At 66.1% G+C, this 20,648-nt stretch overlaps 3 protein-coding genes across 3 annotated transcripts; 2 read left to right on the plus strand and 1 right to left on the minus strand.

The window, feature by feature from the left end:
• Nucleotides 1–429: 429 nt before the first annotated feature.
• Nucleotides 430–2,393, minus strand: LOC104025426 (retinol dehydrogenase 16). Its single transcript, XM_075724930.1, has 4 exons — nt 2,078–2,393; nt 1,669–1,927; nt 807–970; nt 430–647 (listed from the first exon to the last, which is right to left on the minus strand). Exons 1-4 carry the CDS (start codon nt 2,391–2,393, stop codon nt 430–432), a joined length of 957 nt encoding a protein of 318 aa, XP_075581045.1.
• Nucleotides 2,394–2,926: 533 nt separating this feature from the next.
• PRIM1 (DNA primase subunit 1) lies at nt 2,927–6,388 on the plus strand. Its single transcript, XM_075724878.1, has 14 exons — nt 2,927–3,029; nt 3,817–3,974; nt 4,096–4,202; nt 4,300–4,373; nt 4,626–4,762; nt 4,829–4,887; nt 4,963–5,072; nt 5,191–5,282; nt 5,364–5,505; nt 5,594–5,663; nt 5,742–5,827; nt 5,907–6,006; nt 6,123–6,268; nt 6,381–6,388. The coding sequence occupies exons 1-14, from the start codon at nt 2,927–2,929 to the stop codon at nt 6,386–6,388; spliced, it is 1,392 nt and encodes a 463-aa protein (XP_075580993.1).
• Nucleotides 6,389–7,143: 755 nt separating this feature from the next.
• On the plus strand, nt 7,144–19,202 carry NACA (nascent polypeptide associated complex subunit alpha). The gene is made up of 8 exons (XM_075724932.1): nt 7,144–7,212; nt 7,749–7,820; nt 16,901–16,986; nt 17,111–17,188; nt 17,706–17,852; nt 18,182–18,310; nt 18,696–18,818; nt 19,072–19,202. The coding sequence occupies exons 2-8, from the start codon at nt 7,751–7,753 to the stop codon at nt 19,084–19,086; spliced, it is 648 nt and encodes a 215-aa protein (XP_075581047.1). The 5' UTR covers nt 7,144–7,212; nt 7,749–7,750; the 3' UTR covers nt 19,087–19,202.
• The last annotated feature ends 1,446 nt before the right edge of the window (nt 19,203–20,648 follow it).

Below are 20,648 nucleotides of genomic sequence, written 5' to 3' on the forward strand. Positions count from 1 at the left end.
AGCCGCCCCGCACGCCTGCACCTGCCCACGCGCAGCCGGCTGCGGGACAAACCCCGGCACGGGGGAGCACCGGGGGCTGCCGGTGGCTGCCACCGCTGTACCTGCGGCTGTCGGAGACGGCCTCCACGCCACGCTTGGAGACGCAGTTGCCCATCCATGAAGGAGGCGAGCCAGCCCATCACGCTGGCCACGTTGACCACCCGGCCCCACAGCCCCAGCTGAGGATGAAACCAAGCCCCGGCAGGCAGGGCGGGGGAGTTGCCTTTATTCAGAAGCAAACTGGCCTGCTAGCAGAGGACTGTTCGTTGCGAGATGTACATCAAGTTAGAAATTCAGGAACCTATTGGCACGGCCTCGGCTGCGGGTGATGCTGGATCCCACCCTGCGCTGCCGGGCCCTGGCTGCTGCTGCCTACCCCACGTCCCTGCCTTAGGCTTTCTGGGTAGGTTTGGGGTAGGTCCAGGTGAGAATGACGTCCGTGAGGGCTGACGGCAGGTAGCTGAGGGGGATGAAGAACAGCTTGGCATCCCAGCCCGCGGAGTAGCGAGCGCGCGGGAAGCGGCTGATCAGCGCGTGCTCCATGCAGTTCGTGACCAGCATCAGGTTGGAGCTGCATTTCTGCAGCATCTTCCTGGGTCTGAGCAAAACTGTGGAGGCAGAAAGCACCACTCAGGCTGCTGGGCTTAGACCCTTGAGCCGAACGCAGCCGAATGGCTCGGTGAGATGACAGGGTGGTGGGACACCCAGGGACGTGCCTTGTGTCAGGAGAGGAACAGCATTGCTTAACCTTTAGGTGAGGTACTTACGCTCTTTCAAGTAATTGTCCCCGTAACTCGCTTTGGTTTCCTCTGGGACCTTCTCCCAGACGGAAACAAAATTCTTCTCCACGTCCTCAGCATTGGAGATGCCCGTCTTGAAGCAGCCTGGCTCGATAATACTGACCTTCACCCCGAAGCTGCGCATCTCAAGCCTAGAAGGGATTGAGCCCCACGGGATGCAGGAGCAGCACCCGAGCGTTTCCGCGGGCACCGGCTCTCGCGCGAGATGCACGGCAGCCTCGTGCCGGAGGTACGGTGGGGAGACTGACCACCCCAGCGCACCCCGCGCCAGCCCCAGCACGGGCCCGAGGTGGCGTGCGAGCAAACATCTGCTGAGCCTGGATGAGACAGCGCCAAAGCAAACCTCGGGACTACAGGGCCATTGCCCTCAGGAATCCGGCACGGGGGCAAGGTCCAAACTGGGAGGCTCATTGCCCGGGCAGGCAGTGCCAGTTGGCACGGCCACAGCCTCCCGGCTGCTGGGAAGTCATCAGGCAGGGGAATGAAATCAAAGCTCTGCCAAGTCCTTTGCCTTCCCCGGGGCTGTCTCTGCATGAGCTTGGCTGAAAGCTGAGGCTGCCAGCAGCAGGCAAGGATCGACCCAGGCAGGAGATCGCTCCCGTGGGACTCAAGTCCCGTAGCTGTGGCACAAGGTGTCCTGACGTCTGGGCCACACACTAAGCATCCCCACAGCCCCTCCTCTGGCGCTTCGGCAGCAGCTAAAAGGAACTCTGCCCGCGCTCGCTTGCGGTTGCATGAGGAAAGGCTTTGACAGGTGGAGGGTCTGCTGGCCAAAGCCTGGAAAAGCAAACTGGGAAACCAGGGGCCGTGTCTGCCGCGCCGGACTTACCGGAGACTGTCGGAGAAGGCCTCCACGCCAAACTTGGAGATGCAGTACCCCCCGCCGAAAACGGAGAGGCGGCCAAACACACTGGCCACATTGACCACCCGGCCTCGCGCCCGCTGCACCAGGGGCAGGAGGCTCAGCGTCACCTCAATGAGGCCGACCAGGTTGACGTTCAGCACCTTGACGAAGTCGTCCTTGGTCAGCCACCCGTTAGGAGCGCTGGGGATGGCGATCCCCGCGTTGTTCACCAGCCCCCAGAGACCTGGGGAAGTGGGATGGGGTGAGCCGGGGCTGCTCCCCTGCCCACGGCCCTGCTGCGGCGCTGGCTGTGCCAGCACGGGTTGGCAGAGCAGCGAGACGGCCGGCGGGGGTGACGACGGGGACGCCGACGCCGGCAGCTTCCTCGTCTTACCTTGGTCACCCACACGCTCCCGTACCCAGGCGGCGGTGGCGGCGATGCTCTGGCTGGAGGTGACGTCCAGGAGGACGGTCTGCAGCCGTGACGAGGCGGTCACCCGCAGCCGCGTAGCCCCCGTTTCGGTCAGGCAGGCAGCCAGCACCCGCAGCCCTCGCGCGTCCAGCTGCCGCGCCAGCAAGTTCCCGAAGCCGCTGTCGCAGCCCGTGATCAGCACGTACTTCTCCGAAATCCTCGGTACCGTCTGCCGCTCCCGGTGCCAGCGCAGCAGCAGGTACAGCCCCGCCAGCACCGCTGCCAGGTACAGCCACATCCTCGGGCACCGGGACCGGGACCAGGAGCAGGACGGGGAGCGGAACGGGGACCTCGGCTCTTCCCGTGGCACCGCTGCCCGTGATGAATTAGCGCGGCTCCGGAGCAATGCCCGGCACTACCGGAGTGCGAGGGTGGCAGCGCCCGCCCCGACCCGCCCCGCCCGGGCCCTTCCCCCGCCGGCCTCGCCCCGGGCTCGGTGCCACCGCCTCGACCCCGCCGGGTGCCGGTCCCGGGGGCTGCGGGCTCTGCCCGGGGCTCCGCATCGGGCCCGGGGCTCCGCTCCGGCAGCAGCAGCCCCGGGGCCGGTCGCAGCCGTGCGGCCGCCGGGGAATCGTTACCCCCGAAGCGGGGCAGCGTCGGGGGGTTCCCCGCACCCCGGGCACCCCCGGGACTCCCCCGGGTACCCCGGGACTCCCCCGGCCCTCTCCGGTGCTTTTCTCCCCGACCGTCCCGGCGCCCCGCGGCCGGACTACAGCTCCCGGCGGCCCCCGGGCGCCCGTCCCCGCCGCTTCCCGCCGCCTCCCTCCCGCTATGGCGCGGTTCGAGCCGGCGGCGTTGCCCGAGCTGCTCCCGGTTTTCTACCGGCGGCTCTTCCCGCACGGCGCCTACGGCCGCTGGCTCGGCTACGGCGGCGGTGAGCGGGGCGGGGGGCACCGGCGGGGGCTGCCGTGCCGGGGCCAGGGGCACTGGGGGGGGATCCCGGGGTACTGGGGGGGATCCTGGAGCACTGGAGGGGGTCCCGGGGCGCTGGGGGGGATCCTGGGGCACGGGAGGGGGTCCCGGGACACTGGGGGGGGATCCCGGGGTACTGGGGGGGATCCTGGAGCACTGGAGGGGGTCCCGGGGCGCTGGGGGGGGTCCCCGGGGCGCTGGGGGGGATCCTGGGGCACGGGAGGGGGTCCCGGGACACTGGGGGGGGGATCCCGGGGTACTGGGGGGGGTCCCTGGGGCGCTGCGGGGCGGTCCCGGGGTACTGGGGGGGATCCTGGGGCACTGGAGGGGGTCCCCGGGGCGCTGGGGGAGGTGCCGGGGCGCTGGGGGAGGTCCCAGGGCACTGGGGGGGGGGGCCCGGGGCGCTGGGGGGGAAGCCTGGGGCACTGCGGAAGGGTCCCGGGGTGCTGGGGGGGTCCCCGGGGTGTTGGGGGGTTCCCGGGGCGGGGGGGGGGGTCCCTGGGGCACTGGGGGAGGGTCCCGGGGTGCTGGGGGGGGTGCTGGGGCTGGCGGCGGCGGGGGGTGCCGGGGCACCGGGGAGTCCGGGGGGTGCAGGGAACGGGGGGGCCGGGGGCGCCAGTGATGGGGGGGTCAGAAGTGTGTGTGGGGTGCTTGGGGGAAACGTGGGGGAGGTCCAGGCCCTCACAGCTGTGCTGGGGCTGTCCCCCCGCCTCCATCCGCACCCCCCAAACCCACCCGCACCCCCACAGTGGTGAAGAACTACTTCCAGCTGCGGGAGTTCTCCTTCACGCTGCGGGATGATGTCTACGTGCGGTTCCAGTCCTTCAGCAGCCCCCAGGAGCTGGAGCGGGAGCTGCAGAGGACCAGCCCCTACAAGATCGACATCGGGGCCGTCTACTCCCACCGGGTGAGTCCTGCTCCCACCCAGGCACCCCAACCAGGAGCACGGGCACCATCCGGCCCCAGGGGGACGCAGCCCCCTGCTCACCGGGGTCCCCGGCTGGGGCTGAGCCCATCCCGTCCCGCAGCCCAACCAGCACAACACGGTGCACCTGGGTGCCTTCCAGCCGCTGGAGAAGGAGCTGGTCTTCGATATCGACATGACAGACTACGACGACGTCCGAACGTGCTGCAGGTTGCCAGGGGTGTTCGCTGTTCATAGCAGAATAGGGGGCCGGGAGGGGGGTGCAGGGCACGAGGCGGCAGCCTGACCCGCCATGCTCTGCCTCCAGCTCGGCCGAGATCTGCTCCAAGTGCTGGACCCTGATGACCATCGCCGTCCGCGTCATCGACCGCGCGCTCGTGGGTGAGGGTCTCGGGAACCCGTGTGGCCCCCATCCTCGTGCACCGGGGATGCGTCCAGACCACGCTCTGCCACGCAGCAACGCCCAGACCCCAAAGCGGGGGCCGGGGCAGCGCTCTCATGGGGCTGGCGGGTAGTGGAGGATGCACCGGTGCCCAGCGAGGTTTGCCCAGCGGGTTTGCAGCGCTGCCAGGCTTGGGCGGACACCGCAGCCCATCCCAACGCGCTCCTGCAGCCCGGCTGTTCCCCCCACAGAGGACCTGGGCATGAAGCATCGCCTGTGGGTGTACTCGGGCCGGAGGGGTGTCCACTGCTGGGTGTGCGACGACGCGGTGCGGAAATGGTCCCCGGCACTGCGGGCAGCCGCCGTGGAGTACCTGACCCTGGTGAAGGTGGGTGCAGAGGGGGCCGGGTACCCGCTGCCCACCTCTCGACGCTGACCGCCTCTGTCTCCCTAGGGCGGAGCGGAGACCGTGAAGAAGGTGAACATCTCCGAACCCATCCACCCCTTCATCAGGTCGGTGGGGCCCCCCCGCCCAGCCCCCGCAGCTGCTGGCCGCGGGGCGCTGAGCCTCTCCCTGCTGCTCCGCAGGCGGTCGGTCAGCGTGGTGGAGAAGTACTTCGAGGCGTACGCGCTGGTGGGCCAGGACATCCTGGGTAGCCCGGAGAGCTGGGAGAAGGTGCTGGCCCTCATCCCGGAGGATATCCTTCCCGGAGCGGTCCCGCTGTGCCGCTCGGCGCTGTGCTGGGACCAGAGGGAGGGTCTGCGCGGGGTGAGTGGGGTCGGCAGTGTCCGCGATCAGCCTTGACTGCCGGCCACAGCACCATGCGCTGCTGCGGGACGGGTTTCCCAAGAAGCGGGACTCAGTGCAGCGCTGGGAGCTGCTGAAGGGCAGGATGGAGACGACACGGGTGAGTGACTGTGGAGCTGCCCTGGGTGGGGTGCTGGGTGCTACTGCCCGCCCCGCTGCCCTCTGACCCGCCTGTCCCCAGCTGGGGGGGTCCGGGAAGGAAGTGCCGTGCTACGCGGACTGGGAGATCATGCTGCAGTACTGCTTCCCCCGCCTTGACATCAATGTCAGCAAAGGCGTCGGGCACCTGCTGAAGAGCCCCTTCAGCGTCCACCCCAAAACAGGTGGGTGCGATGGCCTGGGGGGGGCGGCACCCCATGGGGACCCCTGCGGCCGGGCACCGCCGGTGGTGATTCCCCCCCTCTTTTGCAGGTCGCATTTCGGTGCCACTGGATCTGCAGAGGCTGGACCAGTTCGACCCGTTCGCTGTCCCCACCATCAGGTACGTGAGTGGGGCTGGTGGCACTGGGGGTCCTGGCCATGCCGGCAGCCCCCCACCACATCCCACCATCTCCTGCAGCTCCCTGTGCCACGAGCTGGATGCGGTCGGCAGTGACCGGGAGCAGGAGGACAGCGGGGAGACGGAGCCAAAGCGCCGTGTGCGGGGTGAGCAGGGCCGGGGCCGGGGTGTGGGGGGGTCCCCACCGCCTGCTCCCACCCCTGCTCAGCTCTCCGAATCCTTCAGACTACAAGAAGACGAGCCTGGCACCCTACGTGCGGGTCTTCGAGCAGTTCGTGGAGGAGATGGAGCGTTCCCGGAGGGGACAGCTGCTCTGGAAAAGCGGGTAAGTGCCAGGCAGGGATGCAGCCGGCTGGGGGACCCCGAAGCGGGGGGACCCCCCCCAACTCAGAGAAACTGCTTTTCTTTTTCTGTAAAATTTCCCGTTTCTCCTCTTTGCAGACCTGCAAGGAGACTTCTGAGGCCTCGCTGCCAGGGGCCACGGTGGCAGCCCCGGTCCTTGCCGCAGGGCTGCCGAGGGACCGACTCTGCCATCGCTGCCTCCGCCGTCATCGCCTCCACCATCGCTGCCTCCACCGGCCGCGGAGGTCCTGGTGCCGTGGGGCAGGGAGCCCAACAGCCAGCGGCTGAACCGCGCCGGCTTCCTGCCCCGCTGCCCCCGCGGGCCCTTCCCACGTTTTGTACTTTTTCTACGCAAAGACCATTAAACGTCTCTGGTCACCCGTGTGTCTGCGCCCTGGGACGCACCGAGGTGGGAGGGGGCCAAGGCCCGGGGCTGTGTCCGTGTCCCATCCTGGCGGTCGCTGCGCCCTGTACCTGTACTCCGTACCCTGCCTGGGGGGGTCCCTGCTGCACCCTGGGGTCCCTACTGCGCCTGGGGGTCCCTGCTGCGCCCCGGGGTCCCTGCTGCACCTGGGGGGGTCCCTGCTGCGCCCCGGGGTCCCTGCTGCGCCTGGGGGAGTCCCTGCTGCACCCGGGGGGTCCCTGCTGCGCCTGGGGGTCCCTGCTGCACCTGGGGGAGTCCCTGCTGCACCCGGGGGGTCCCTGCTGCGCCTGGGGGTCCCTGCTGCGCCCCGGGGTCCCTGCTGCACCTGGGGGGGTCCCTGCTGCACCCGGGGGGTCCCTGCTGCGCCCCGGGGTCCCTGCTGCGCCCGGGGGGTCTCTGCTGCGCCCCGGGGTCCCTGCTGCACCTGGGGGGGTCCCTGCTGCACCCGGGGGGTCCCTGCTGCGCCCCGGGGGGTCCCTGCCCTACAGCCGGAGCCAGGCCCCACGTTCACGGCGTCTCAGCCCCGCACCCGGAGGGGCCCTGGCTCCCTTTCCACGGGGGTCCCTGCCCCACACCGTGTGGTCCCGTCCCCGCCCCGGCCCCTTTGCCGCCGCCCGGGCCAGACGGGGCCCGGAACGGCGGAGCGCAGCCCTTGGGGCGGGCGGGGCGCTGCCCCCTGCCCCGGAAGTGCTCGTTCTCCCGGAAGTCGCGCCTTCAGTCCCTCGGTCTCTTTCCGCCGCCATCTTGGGCCCTGCTCCCCGCACAGTGAGTCCCGCCGCCGCCATCCGCCGCCATCCGCCGCCGCCGGGGCCCGGGGCAGCCGCGGGGGCTGCCCGCCGCTCGCGGGCTGCGGCCGGGCCGGGAGGGAGGGCGGGAGGGCGGCGGCGGCCCGGCTGAGGCCGCCGCAGGGGCCGTGGTCGCGCCGAGCACGGCCGGAGCGGCCGGCGGGGACGGCCCCGCGCACCGGGGGGGGAGAGGCGGCCGAGGCCCCGGGCCGGGCCACCGGTTGAGGCCAGCTCCGCAGCCTGGCGGGGGGAGCCCCGTTGGTGGCAGCGGGCGGGGACCGGGCTCGGCCCGAGCCGTGCGGCGCTCGGGGCCCGCTGGGCCCGGGCCGTCCGGTGCCGACCGGGCGGCTGAGCCGCCTTCGCAGACCTGTCGGTACCGGGAGGCGTTGGGGGGTCTGTGGGCAGCGGACTCGGCGGGTGGCTTTGGGAAGGGCGAGTTACCGGCGCCCGGTGGCCGCCTTCGGGCTGTCCGGAGCCCCGGCGAGCCCGGGCCTGTTGGGTTCTCGCTTTCCGCAGAAATGCCCGGTGAAGCTACAGAAACCGTCCCGGCCACGGAGCAGGAGCTGCCGCAGCCGCAGGCTGAGACAGGTGAGGCCGGGGGGAACCGCGGTTTCGGGGGTGGGCGGGGGCACCGGCCCCGGCCCGGGCCCCGCGGCCTCTGGGCGATTCGGTCGTTTTTAAGGGGGGGAAGGTTGGACCTTGGGGAATGGCCGGGTTTCACCTGCCCGGCGGGTGAGTTCAGGCGGCTTCTCGGGGTGAACCGGGAGCGGTGGGGCCAGGGGCAGGAGAGGGGGGTCCTGCGGGGCCCTGCTGGGGGTCCCTGGGTGGGCGAGGGCCCAATGGCCGCGGGTGCTGCGTGACGCCAGCTTGAGCCTCCTCCGCTTTACCCCGGCGGTGTTTGGGGTGTCTCTTTGGCCTGAACACCCTTCTTCTCTGCCCCCGTGTCCCGCTGCTTGCTGCGGCCAGAAGAAATCTGTGTTTGTTCTGTGTTTTCCCACCCAAAAAGGTATCGGTTATAGCTACAGGAAACGTGACTGAAATCATGTGGTTTGTAGCCTCTTGCATCCCAAACTGTCGGGGAGAGCGTTATGTCAGCCAAACTCTGCACCTTGTTTGTTCCCAATATAGATTTGAGTGTTGGAGCAGGGGGAGCGGGAGGAAAACGGCTGTAGCCAGGTTGGGGTACGGGCGTGTGGTGACTGGGACAGTCGGGCACGCGTACAAACGTTAATCCCTTTGTACTCTGCAATCGCTCGGGTTTGGGAAGATGATGTGCGGCTCCGTGTCGGAAAGTCACAGTGGAGCTGGGGAGCGTTGCTGCGCCGGCCTTGCGCCATGCGGGGGGGGCCGGTGCCAGGATTTGGGGCAGCTCAAAAAGGCCCAGGGAGGCCCAGACTCCTGGGCCCACCGTGGGGCAGGGGCCGGTCTCCAGCCTGCGCTGCCTGTTGCGCTGCCTGTTGCGCTGCCTGTTGCGCTGCCTGTTGCGCTGCCTGTTGCGCTGCCTGTTGCGCTGCCTGTTGCGCTGCCTGACTCCCTTGAAGGCGTCTTGGGTGCCGCGCTCCAGTTGGCGAATGCCCTGCCCATGTTTGCTGCGTCTCTGGCCCGAGGCGCAGGGCCGGCTGCAGGAACACGTGACTGGGTGTTGTCACCCGGCCTGGGGGTGACAGTGAACAGGGGTCTGTGCGAAGGGCCCATTGGATTTGGGGACCACGAGGGAAATCGGGGCTTCCCAACGGTTGGGAGGTGCTGGCAGAAAGCTTCCCGGGGTGGGAAACGGCCCCCACGCCTGGTGGGGCCGAGCGACAGCTGTTGGTGCGACAGCTGTTGCCACCGGGTTGCGGGGAGCTGCTGTGCTTTTGGTCTCTCCAGACGTAGCTGGGATTCCTGCGTTGGGGCCACTTCTCAGCGTTCCCCCTTCTTCCCGGGACGGCTTTTCTCTCAGTCTCAGGTGACATCTCGCACCTTTTCTCCTCCCAAAGCTCTGCTGCTCTTGAGTCTCTTAACGACTTTGTGGAGCGCACGTAGGTCGGTAGAAGCTGAGCAGCAAATGCTGTTACAGTACCCACTCCCCTGGCCCTGGAGGAACACAGGGGGCTCTGGGGGGAGCGATACGGGCAGCTGCCGAGGCCGGAGCAGCTGCCAGTGCTCACAGGAGCTGTCAGGTAGGTCTGCAGGCGGAGGGTGGAGGCGAAAGGTGTGTGCGAGTGCGAGGGCTGTCGTGTTTATCCCCTCTCTGCTGAGCTGGCTGTTCTGAGATCCGGCAGCACAAGAGGAGCTGGAGCTGGGGGTGCTGGCGCAGGGTTAGCAGTCGCCCCGTGGGTGGGAGTTGTCAGGCAGTTTCCTTTGATATTTGTCTTTTTCTTCGGAGGTTGGCTGGTCTGTGGAAAGCTTGTGAGTTTGGGCAGAGCGGTCTCTAATCCAGGGCTTCGGCTTTCAGGTGTGCACAGCCGGGCCGTGGGAGGCTCTGCGGCCCGGTCGGTTTAAGCATCCCTTAAAAATTACATGCGCTCTTCGAGAGTCCTGCGTCTTGCCTTCGTTTGTGGAGGCGGCCGCAGGAGAGGTGGGGCTGTCAGCAGAGAAGTGGTGAATTGGAAATATCATGCTTATCGCAGGAACCTTCTCAAACAGTGCTGGTGAGGTGTCGGTGGAGATGGAGAAGGAACAGGGAGAGCTGGCAGGGGTAAAGGAGCTTTCCAGAGAAGGCTGTTGTCTGGGCAGCCTGTTTTGTGAAAGGCTCGGGACCAGCTCAGCTCTTGGCAGGGGTTGTTGTTCCTTCTCGAGGTGCCAGTAGGTTCCCTGGAGCAGGAAGTGCCCTGGCACGTGCTGGCCCGCTGGCATGAGGCACCCATGTCCGGCGCTGCTTGAGTGGCTGCCCAGCTCTGGGCCGGTGCCCGTCTCCTCCCCCCACCCTGCGTTTTGGGGTAGGCTGGAGAAACGGGGCGTTAGAAGCATCTTCTGGGCCGCTGTTCTTGGGGCAGAGAAAGGGACGTCAGCCACAGAGGAGGCTGCTGTGAGTTCCACGCACGTGTTACTGCTCCGGAGGGTAGCGAGGCGAGGATTGGAGCCTGTGACCTAGCCCTAATTGCAGCGTGGGAGAGCTCGGGCAGGGGCAGCGGACACACGGGCAGCACTGGCGCTGATGTGGGTCGGTGGGCAACCCGTGCAGAGCTGGACGTGGCTGCAGCGGTGCGAGCCAGTGCCCTGCACAGAAGCGGAAGGAGATCTGTTGCTCCCTGGATGTGATGTGGTCTCTGCGAACTGGACTGTGATTTGGGCTCTGGGGGTGGCTTCTCCTTGGCAGCCGATCCGGCTGCGCTCCCATCCCTGCCAGCAGACGTGCCGGGACGTGCTGCCTCTGGGTTCGGGGTTGATGCCGTGCGCGGGGCTGGAGCTGCCGAGGGGTGGGTGTGTGGCCAGGCCAGTTCTGCTCTCCTGACTGGCAGCAGTGCTGGTTATGCTGGTCAGACCAGTGCTGCCCTCCCTAGCTCTTACCACACCTTTTCCCTGAGCGCTTCCCTTTGATTGTTGATGTTGAGAATGGCGTTGGGAATAGCCAGGCTCTCTCTGGGCTTTCTCGGCGCTGGCTGGAGGCAGGTGTGTGCCAGGGGAGCTGGAGGGCAAGCGCTCTCGGTCCGTTGGCAGGACTTGTCTAAATAAACTCTCGTTCTCACCCGTTCAGCTCCAGCTGCCCTTCCTCCCGCAGCCCCTGTTACTGCTCCGGTCGCAGTGCCAGGTACTCCGGACCCTCCTCGTTAACACCTCGTGTGCCACATTAACCAGAGTTTGCTGTTCTGGGTGGTTGCAGTTATATTAACCCTAACAGCTTGCACAGGGGAGCGCAGGTCACTGCACAGGAGCCGGGGCTCAAGGTCCCGTCCCCTCCGTGCAAGTGAGCTGTGCCACCACCTGTGCCTCGGCGTCCTCGTCCCTGAAGGGCGTCTGCCTGCTGGGGGGGTCTGCCTGTGTCACACCGGGGCTGGAAGGAGGGGGCTGCCCTCTGCCAGAGTGCTCCTGGAACAGTTACGCATGCCAATGTGTTAAATTTGACTTTTCCTTCCTATCCTCGGGTGGGTCCTCGTCACCCTCCTGCTCCCGCCAGCCCAGGATGCGATTTCCCAGGCTCGGGAGCAGCGCTGGGGGTCTGGCTGGGCCTCCAGAGCCCCACAAAGGTTGTGGCAACCCCTCGGGTAGGGAGGAGCCAAGCGCAGAGCTGGCGGCGAAGCCTGGCCCCTGCGCTGGCCCCATCGGGTTCCTGCCATGCCCCGCTGGGGCTTCCTGGTGTTTCAGGTGCCACCTCCTGCCATGCCAGGGCTTCGTGCCAGGGCTTCGGCCACAGCTGGGGTGGCAGTACTGATCCGGGCGTCAGAGTTTTTTCTTCTGTCACTTGCGCCCAGCACAGCGTTCTCTGTAAAATCAGGTTTCTAGAGGCAGATGAATGTCGCGGTCTGCGCTGGAGCTGGCAGGCCAGGCGGACGTTCATCTGCTGCTCTAGAAGCCGGGCATGAAGTCTGGGGGGGGAAGGCCAAGACCAGGATGGGGCCAGCTGCGCTGGGCAGGTTGCCTTCTCCTGGCCTCCCCTCCCTCCCTCTCTCTTCTCTCATCGGTTCACTCTGTTTCTCTCCTTTAGCCGTTCTTCATGCTGCTCATTCCCCACCTCTGACTCCGTCTCCAGGCCCTGCAGGCCAGGCTCTCCCAGCAGAGCCGCCCAGCCCTGCCATGGTTCTGCCTGCCCCTGCCGGCCCTCCGGCCCCCGTTTCCCCCGCTGTGGTCCCAGCTGCGGCGATCCCCGTGTTTTCTGTTCCCCCCCAGCTCCCTGCCCCAGCTCTGCAGGTCCCAGTTACCGCTTCCCCTCCTCCAGCCCCAGCTCCGCAATCCCCGACAGGTTTTGCAGCCCCAGGATCTCCAGGGCCTGTCCCAGTTAGCCCAGTATCTCCAGGACTGCCGGTCCCAGTGTCTCCTGCTCTGGCTGCCGCTCCCGCCGCAGCAATGGTGGCCCCCCTCGCTCCCCCCATGAGCCCTGGTTCTCCCCCTGCAGCTCTCACCTCTCCTGTGAAAGCTGCCCCATCTGCCGCTGCTCTGAGCCCCGCGGGAGCTGCAGCCCAGGCTCCTCTCCCTGCTCCTGGGGCAGCCTCGGCAGCCCCTGCTCCTTCCTGCAGCCCCGGGGCAGCCCCAGCGGCGTTCCCACTGACCCCTTCCCTTCCCCTCGCGGCATCTCCCCTGCCAGCATCCCCCACTTTCCTGCCTTCTCCTGCCACGCCTCCTGAGGCCGCAGCTTGTCCCCAGAGCCCAGGCTCTCCCCCTCTTCCGGCGGCAGCCCCTCTTTGCCCTGGCATGGCACCGGCAGTACCGGTGTCTCCTGGCAGCCCTGCTTCCACCCCGCTGCCTTCTGCTTTGGCCGCTCCCCAAGCCCCGGCCCCCGCCTCTCCCCTGCCTCCCCTCGCTCCCCAGTGCCCAGCCCTGGCCGGTGCCATCTCTCCGCCTGTTTTCCTGGCTGCCCCCATGGCCCCAGCCCCGTTGTCACCCCCTGCCCCTCTCGTGCCAGCTGGGACATCTCCTGGGAGTCCTACTGCCGCCCCGCAGGGCCCAGTCCCTGGTGCTCCGCTCCCTCCACTGGTTCCAGGTATTCCTGTTGCCAAGACCTGTCCCATGGGCCCTGCCCCGGCTGCTGCCCCTGCGGCTCCAGCTGCGGGAGACCCACTCCCTCCCTCCATGGCCAGGACACCTGGGAGCCCGGACCCTTGCACAGTGCCTGCCACTGTGGCAGCTCCCATTACTCCTGCCCTGTCCAAACCCTCTCCAGGAGCAGCCCCATCTCCCCCAGGGCCACTGACAGCACCAGCTCCCAGTGCTGCACCAGCAGTGGCCAAAACAGCTCCAGCAAGTCCCGTCTCCCCGCTGGCACCTCCTATGCCTGCTGCCCCCTCGGCCCCTGCCAGCTCCCCGCCTGTCACACCGGCGGTGGCAGCTCCGGCTGCCCCTCCTGCAGCCAAAGCGGCACCTGCGAGCCCGGTCACTGCCCCGACTTCTCCCTCTGCCCCTTCTGCAGCCAAATCGCCTCCCGTGAGCCCCGTCACTGCCCCGGCTGCCCCTGCCAGCTCCCCGCCTGTCACACCAGCCATGGCATCTCCGGCTGCCCCTCCTGCAGCCAAAGCGGCTCCCAAGAGCCCTGTTGCAGCCACCCCAGCTCCAGCTGCCCCCTCCGAAGCCCCAGCGCCGGTCACTGCCCCATCTGCTCCTGCTGCACCAGCGATGGCAGTTCCACCGGCTCTGGCTGCCCCTCCTGCAGCCAAAGCGGCTCCCTCGACCCCCGTCACTGCCCCGGCTGCCCCTGCCAGCTCCCCACCTGTCACACCAGCAGTGGCAGCTCCGGCCACCCCTCCTGCAGCCAAAGTGGCTCCCGTGAGCCTGGGCACTACCCCATCTGCTCCCTCTGCCCCTCCTGCAGCCAAATCGCCTCCCGTGAGCCCCGTCACTGCCCCGGCTGCCCCTGCCAGCTCTCCGCCTGTCACACCGGCGGTGGCAGCTCCGGCCACCCCTCCTGCAGCCGAAGCGGCTCCCAAGAGCCCTGTTGCAGCCACCCCAGCTCCACCAGCTCCAGCTGCCCCCCTGGTAGCCCCGGCACCAGTCATCGTCCCATCTGCTCCCTCTGCCCCTGCCGCACTGGTGATGGCAGTTCCACCGGCTCTGGCTGCCCCTCCCACAGCCAAATCACCTCCCTCGAGCCCCGTCACTGCCCCGGCTGCCCCTGCCAGCTCCCCACCTGTCACACCAGCAGTGGCAGCTCCGGCCACCCCTCCTGCAGCCAAAGCGGCTCCCAAGAGCCCTGTCGCAGCCACCCCAGCTCCACCAGCTCCAGCTGCCCCCCTGGTAGCCCCGGCACCAGTCACCGTCCCATCTGCTCCCTCTGCCCCTGCCGCACCGGTGATGGCAACTCCATCTGCCCCCCCTGCACCCAAAGTGGCTCCCACGAGCCCCGTCACTGCCCCGGCTGCCCCTCCTGCAGCCAAAGCGGCTCCCACGAGCCCTGTCACTGCCCCGGTTGCCCCTTCTGTGGCCAAAGTGGCTCCCAAGAGCCCTGTCACAGCCACCCCGGCTCCACCAGCCCCAGCTGCCCCCTCTGCAGCCCCAGCGCCGGTCACTGCCCCATCTTCTCCCTCTACCCCTGCTGCACCGGTGATGGCATCTCCGGCTGCCCCTCCTGCAGCCAAAGTGGCTCCCAAGAGCCCCGTCACTGCCCCGGCTGCCCCTGCCAGCTCCCCGCCTGTCACACCAGCCATGGCATCTCCGGCTGCCCCTCCTGCAGCCAAAGCGGCTCCCAAGAGCCCTGTTGCAGCCACCCCAGCTCCAGCTGCCCCCTCTGAAGCCCCAGCGCCGGTCACTGCCCCATCTGCTCCTGCTGCACCAGCGATGGCAGTTCCACCGGCTCTGGCTGCCCCTCCTGCAGCCAAAGCGGCTCCCAAGAGCCCTGTTGCTGCTCCCTCTGCCCCAGCCACACCAGCTCCAGCTGCTCTCCCTGCAGCCAAAAAGCCTCCAAAGAGCAGCCCTGTCGCTGCCCCAGCTGCTCCCTCTGCCCCAGCTGCTCCAGTGCCAGCGGCTCCACCAGCTCCAGCCGCCCCTCCTGCGGCCAAGGCACCTCCCAAGAGCCCGGTTGCAGCCACCCCAGCTCCGGCAGCCCCAGCACCTGGCACGCCGGCTCCCACCACAGGAACAGCTACCCCAGCCCCGGGGGTCCCTGGTGCCCCCCCAAAGCCATCGACTGATCGTTCTGCCCCGGCTCCCCAGAAACCACAAGCCGGCCTTCCTGGCTCTGCTCCGGCGGGTAACCTTCCCCCGCCTGCCTCTTCTGCACTGAGTGCTCCCCCCGCGAAGAAGCAGACCCCTCCCGGTAAGGTCACCAAGCTGGCCCCCCACCCACCCCCATCCAAACCCCCATCCAAACCCCCCTCGAAGGCCCTGGCCTCTGTCAGCGCTGCCGTCGACGACGACGATGACCTGCCGCCTCTGATCCCCCCAGAGCTGCCCGCTGCCGAGCCACCGGTGCAGCCCATCCTGGTGGACCTCTCTCCCCGAGCAGCTGTGGCCCCCGCAGAGGCCCCTGCTCCTCCGGCTAAGCAGCCTGTCCTGAAGAATGACAAGGGTATTTGCCACCTCGGTTTGCCGTGTGCATGGAGTGTCACTGGCTGTCCACTGGATATACTAACCCGTAGACAGGGCCCGGGCGCCCCACGTCACTTGGTGTGTCGGTTTAGACAAATAGTCTGTGGAAGTGCCGTGGCAGAGGCAGGCCTGAACCATGCCAGACCGAGCTGAACCTGCCCGAGCAGCCGGTGAGCCGGGGAACGGGGAGGGGAAGCATCCGGGACAAGTCAGGGCTCGGCATGGTCCAGTGCCAGCGGGTCGGTGTCACTAACGCGTGTTCTCGGGCACAGAGCACGGTGTGGCTTGTGGTGTGGGTGTTGTGACTGTTGCCTGAGCTGCCTTCACATTGAGACTCTGGGAAGAGCTGCCGTGTGCCTGTACCCCGTTGTGTGTGTCTGGCGTCCACCGTGGTTTTCCCCATGTCTGTCTGCCAGTGGAGGGGAGCTGCGGGCAGCGCTGGTGCCAAAACAGGCCCGTCCCCGCGCTCTGGGGAAACCCCTTTGCCTGCCTGAACTGTTGGGATCCCCCGGGCGCGCACTGGCAGCCTGCAGAGAGCTTTGCCGAGGGCTCCTGTGTGCTCAGCGTGGCCGTGGGCACTGCGGCCCTTTCCAGAGAAGGAAATGGGACTAAATTCAGGTAACAGCTGCATGAGAGGGCATCGTGGTCGCCCTCCAGTCTCCTCCAAGGCTGGAGACACCCGGCTCCGATTTGTTCGCTCCCGTGTGGTCGGACGCAGCCGTGCCGTGGTTCGCAAGCCGATCACAGCGCTGCAGCAGTGGCGCGGGAGCTGGCAGCCCTCTGAGCCTCCCTGGCTCCGGTAGCTTTCAGGACCTGGCACAGAAGCCAAGCTGAGCATCCAAAGATGCTGTTCCCTGATGGGGGTTTCCAAGGTAATTGCAAATCATCCCCTGTAGCGAAGTCACGGAAAGGTGCAGCAGCCCCAAGGACTCAGTGAATTGGGTCTCATGTCCCTGCCATGTGTCTGAGCTCCTGCAACCCCAGCTTCACTGCTGCCGGAACAGGTTCCAGGGGAGCCCCTGTCAGCGCCAGGCTGCTGCTGACACACCGCCTGGGGAGTGCCGCCCTGCGCTCCTCGAGCCACGCTGCCATACTGGCCAGCACGGTGCCTCATACTGGGGGAGCGACTCAGGCTGGGGCTGCCTCCTGGGGACTCAGCGGTCCAGAACGAGCCGCCGGGCACCCGTGGGTGCTCTGGCATGCAGTGGGAGTGCGGCCCAGCCTGGGCCAGCTCCTAGTGCAGGTTCTCCCTGCTGCCGTAGTTTCCACTGTGGTGAGACTGCTTGGAAGAGGCTCTCGTGCCACCTGCTGCTGATGGAATTGGGGGTTGCAGGGCGAGCTCCTTCCACCAGATACCGCTTAACCATGGAAACTCTTAACCATGGAAAAGCATGTCAGCACTCTGAATCCCCAGCAGCAAAGGCTGCACTGAATCAGCGTGGTTCTTTGATCTTGCTGTGTCCCATGGACCTACCTGAGCTGGAAAGAGTGATGTGAGTTTGTTTCTGTAGGGTCCGGAACAGAGTCTGACAGTGATGAATCTGTACCAGAGCTCGAAGAGCAAGACTCCACACAGGCCACGACGCAGCAGGCACAGGTAGGGCAGGCAGCACGCGCCACTGCGTCCCTCAGCCCAGCAGCAGCGGAGCAGGATCCCCGTTGGTGCTGTCCACCGCCGCCTCAGGATTGTCATGGATCCCTTTTGTTTTCTCTCCTTGCAGCTTGCAGCAGCAGCTGAAATAGATGAAGAACCCGTTAGCAAAGCAAAACAGAGCCGGAGCGAAAAGAAAGCACGGAAGGTGAGGTGGGATGGTGGATGGACCAAAGCTGTATGCAGTGAACGGGCTGCCCGTGGACAGCAAAGCTCAGGGTCTGGCACGGCGTCCCCGAGTGCTGGGGTCTTCGCCCCACGAACCCTGTTCAGGGCCACAGCTCCTCACCTCCTGCCCCTGTACGGTACCAGCCAGCCATTCGGGAGCTGAGAGGGGTCTGTGCAACTTCCCGCCCTTGTCGAGCCCCCGGGCAGGGGGATGCCCCCTTCACGGGCAAAATCCTCGTGTCTGGAGGGGCGCGAGGTTGTGCTGTGGATCTCGCCAGGGGACTGGAGCGTTCCCTCCCAGGCTCCCAGCGCAGTGTCGGGCTGAAAGCCCGGGAATGCTGCTCTGCAGCAGTAAAATGCACATTTTCCTTTGCGCGAGGGCGCTGATCGTTGGACCCAGGTCTCTGGAGAGCAGATGAATGGATGCATCTTTTCACGGGCTGGGCTGTCTCAGTAACTCTTCTTTCCCTTGCTTACCTTTCTCTCATTTTCTTCAGGCAATGTCTAAACTGGGCCTTCGCCAGGTGACAGGAGTAACCAGAGTCACCATCCGGAAATCTAAGAACATCCTCTTCGTCATCACAAAGCCAGACGTGTACAAGAGCCCAGCGTCAGATACCTACATAGTCTTTGGCGAAGCAAAGGTGAGCTGACAGCGTAGCATCTGGCACCTGCGTCAATCCGCACTTGCGGCAGCGGGGTGGCAGGCTGCTTAGCCAGGGTTCCTCCTTGCCACCTGCGCGCCGTGGCGGCCGCCGGCGAGTCCCAGCTGCTGCGCGTCCTCCCCGAGGGACGTGGGCAGGCCTGGGGTCCGTGCCGAGGGCTGGCTTCCCAGCTGGGTTGTGCGGCAGAGCCGTTCGATGTGCTGGCACGGCTGCAGCGTGGGGAGTGCAGCTGCGGCTCCCTGAGCCTGCGTGCTGACATCCCGCTCAGCGCTGGGCCAGCCTCACTTAATGCTTCTTCCCTCCTCCAGATCGAAGACCTGTCCCAGCAGGCCCAGCTGGCAGCTGCCGAAAAGTTCAAAGTGCAAGGAGAAGCTGTTTCAAACATCCAGGAAAACACACAGACCCCCACCGTGCAGGAGGAGAGCGAAGAAGAAGAGGTACGCCATCCTCAGCCCATCTCTGCGGGGCTGGGTGCTTCCCTGCGGGCCTGAGCCAGCCGCTGCACTGCAGGCCTGTGGCATTAACGCACATCCTGCGAAGTGTCCGGAGTTCGCGTTAAGACCCGTGGTTTTCTTTCCTTCATCCACGTCTTTGCTGTGGTGGCAAAGGGAGAGCGCAGTGTCCTTCCCCTGGAGAATCTGGTCCCGGGCACTGCCAGGGGACTGTCCCCAGGGCTGGGCAGTGCCTGATCTTGCCTCCTGGCTTTCGTCTGTGTGGCCAGAGCGGGAGCCACCCCAATCCGGACAATCCCATTTTCTTCTGCCAGGCACGGAGCAAACAGTGCATCGGGCTGGCGTGAATCCCAGGCTTTGTCTCCTTTAGGTTGACGAAACCGGCGTCGAGGTGAAAGACATCGAGCTGGTGATGTCCCAGGCGAACGTGTCCCGAGCGAAGGCAGTCCGTGCCCTGAAGAACAACAGTAACGATATTGTAAATGCTATAATGGTGAGTGTCTGCCAGGCCTGGCGCCTGGGGAGGAGGGAGAGGGCTTTGCAGTTGGGACGTCCCTGGGGGGGAGATGTGCAGCGCATAGTTCCCCGCTGCTGCAAGCGGGCCGTGAGCTCGGGGCCGTGAGCGGGGCGACATTCCTCCCGCCGGCAGCCGCAGCACCGGATCCCTCCGTGGGTCAGAGGCCGGGCTGTGGGGCTCCGTGCCGCCGGCAAGGCTGGCTCCTGACGTGTCTGTCTTCTTTCTGCAGGAGTTGACGATGTAGCTGCCAGAGGGAGGAGCCTTTTTTGGTGTTTCAGAGAAGAGTAAAATGCGACTAAATTTAAAATTTGTACTATTTCTATCAATTAATAAAAGTTGTGGCTTATTGTTGGTGAAACACTTTCTGCTCTGTGTTGCCTTTGCTGCCCTCCCCTCCCCGGTAGCTGAGGCCCCAGGGTGGAGCCTTCCTCCCGGGAAGATCTCAGCCCCGATACCCTGTCCCGTCCCGTCCCAGCGGAAGAACACCTGCCCGTTCCCTCATTTCCTTCCTGTCCCAACGGTCGGCTGGCGGCGAGCCCCGGAGTCAGTGCTGGGCCCGGGATGCTGGGCTCATAGAATCATCAAATCATCGAATCGTTTGGGTTGGAAAAGACCTTTAAGATCACCCAGTCCAACCATTAACCCAACACTGCCAAGTCCACCACTGAACCAGTTAAGGGGAGAGTCATCATTTCATCTTTCCTGGCTTGCTGGCTGGATTATTTTTTAATGAAAGTAAAAACCAGGAATCATTAAGGTTGGAAAGGATCTCTAAGATCATCAGTCCAACATCAACCCAACACCCCCATGCCCACTAAACCATGTCCCCAAGTGCCACCTCTGCCCGTTTTTTGAACCCCTCCAGGGATGGGGACTCCCCCACCTCTCTGGGCAGCCTGTTCAAATGCTTGACTACCCTTTCTGTGAAGAAATTTTTCCCGATATCCAAGCTAAACCTCCCCGGCGCAGCTTGAGCCCATTTCCTCTCGTCCCATCGCTGTTCCTTGGGAGCAGAGCCCGACCCCCCTCCCTGCCCCCTCCTGCCAGGAGCTGCAGAGCGATCAGGTCTCCCCTCAGCCTCCTCTCTCCAGGCTGAACACCCCCAGTTCCTTGCTCAGCCTGGGCCGTCTCCCTCTGTAGCTGGCGAGGGGTCCGCTGCGGGGTGCCACCCCCTGCACTCCCCCGGGGGGTCCCTTCCGAGACCGTGGGCTTCTCCCTCACCTCCCTGCAGCTGTGGGATGGGATGGATCAGGGCATTGATCCGAAAGGAGGCTGCGGCTTCTCCGGGTTCAGTCCTGCTGCTCTGCAGGATTTGCAAGGCTGAGCGGCGGAAGGGGCTGCGCTTGGTGGTGCCTGCCGGAGGCCCATGCTTACCCGGAAAGCTGCTGTTTGCGCGCACAGGGAATCTCCCCCCACTCGCAGGGGAGCGAGCTAACATCCGCCTACCCACAGCCCTGAATCTCACGAAATGCAGAGGCTGGAGCTGGGAAAACGGGCACCTTGCTGCCATTTAGCAGCATTTTTTTCCTCCCTTGTGCCATAAAAAAATGGGGCTCTGGAACAGCTCATTAAAGCTGATGAGTGACATGGCAGCACGGGCAGCCAGTGAGAAGCCCAAGAGGAAATAAGCGGGCGATGCCGGCTGGGAGCCCTTCGTTACCCCGCAGCCTGCCTGTGCCGGCACTGGCGGGCAGAGCTCCCGGTGAGGGGCTGCCGGGGAGGGCGGCTGTGGCCAAACCGGAGTCGGGGGGGATTGAATGCTGCTTGTGCAGCAGCGTCTGACAGTTTTAATTAAGAAACTGGAGA

Source organism: Pelecanus crispus, chromosome 26 (assembly GCF_030463565.1).
Source record: "Pelecanus crispus isolate bPelCri1 chromosome 26, bPelCri1.pri, whole genome shotgun sequence".
Lineage (NCBI taxonomy): Eukaryota > Metazoa > Chordata > Aves > Pelecaniformes > Pelecanidae > Pelecanus > Pelecanus crispus.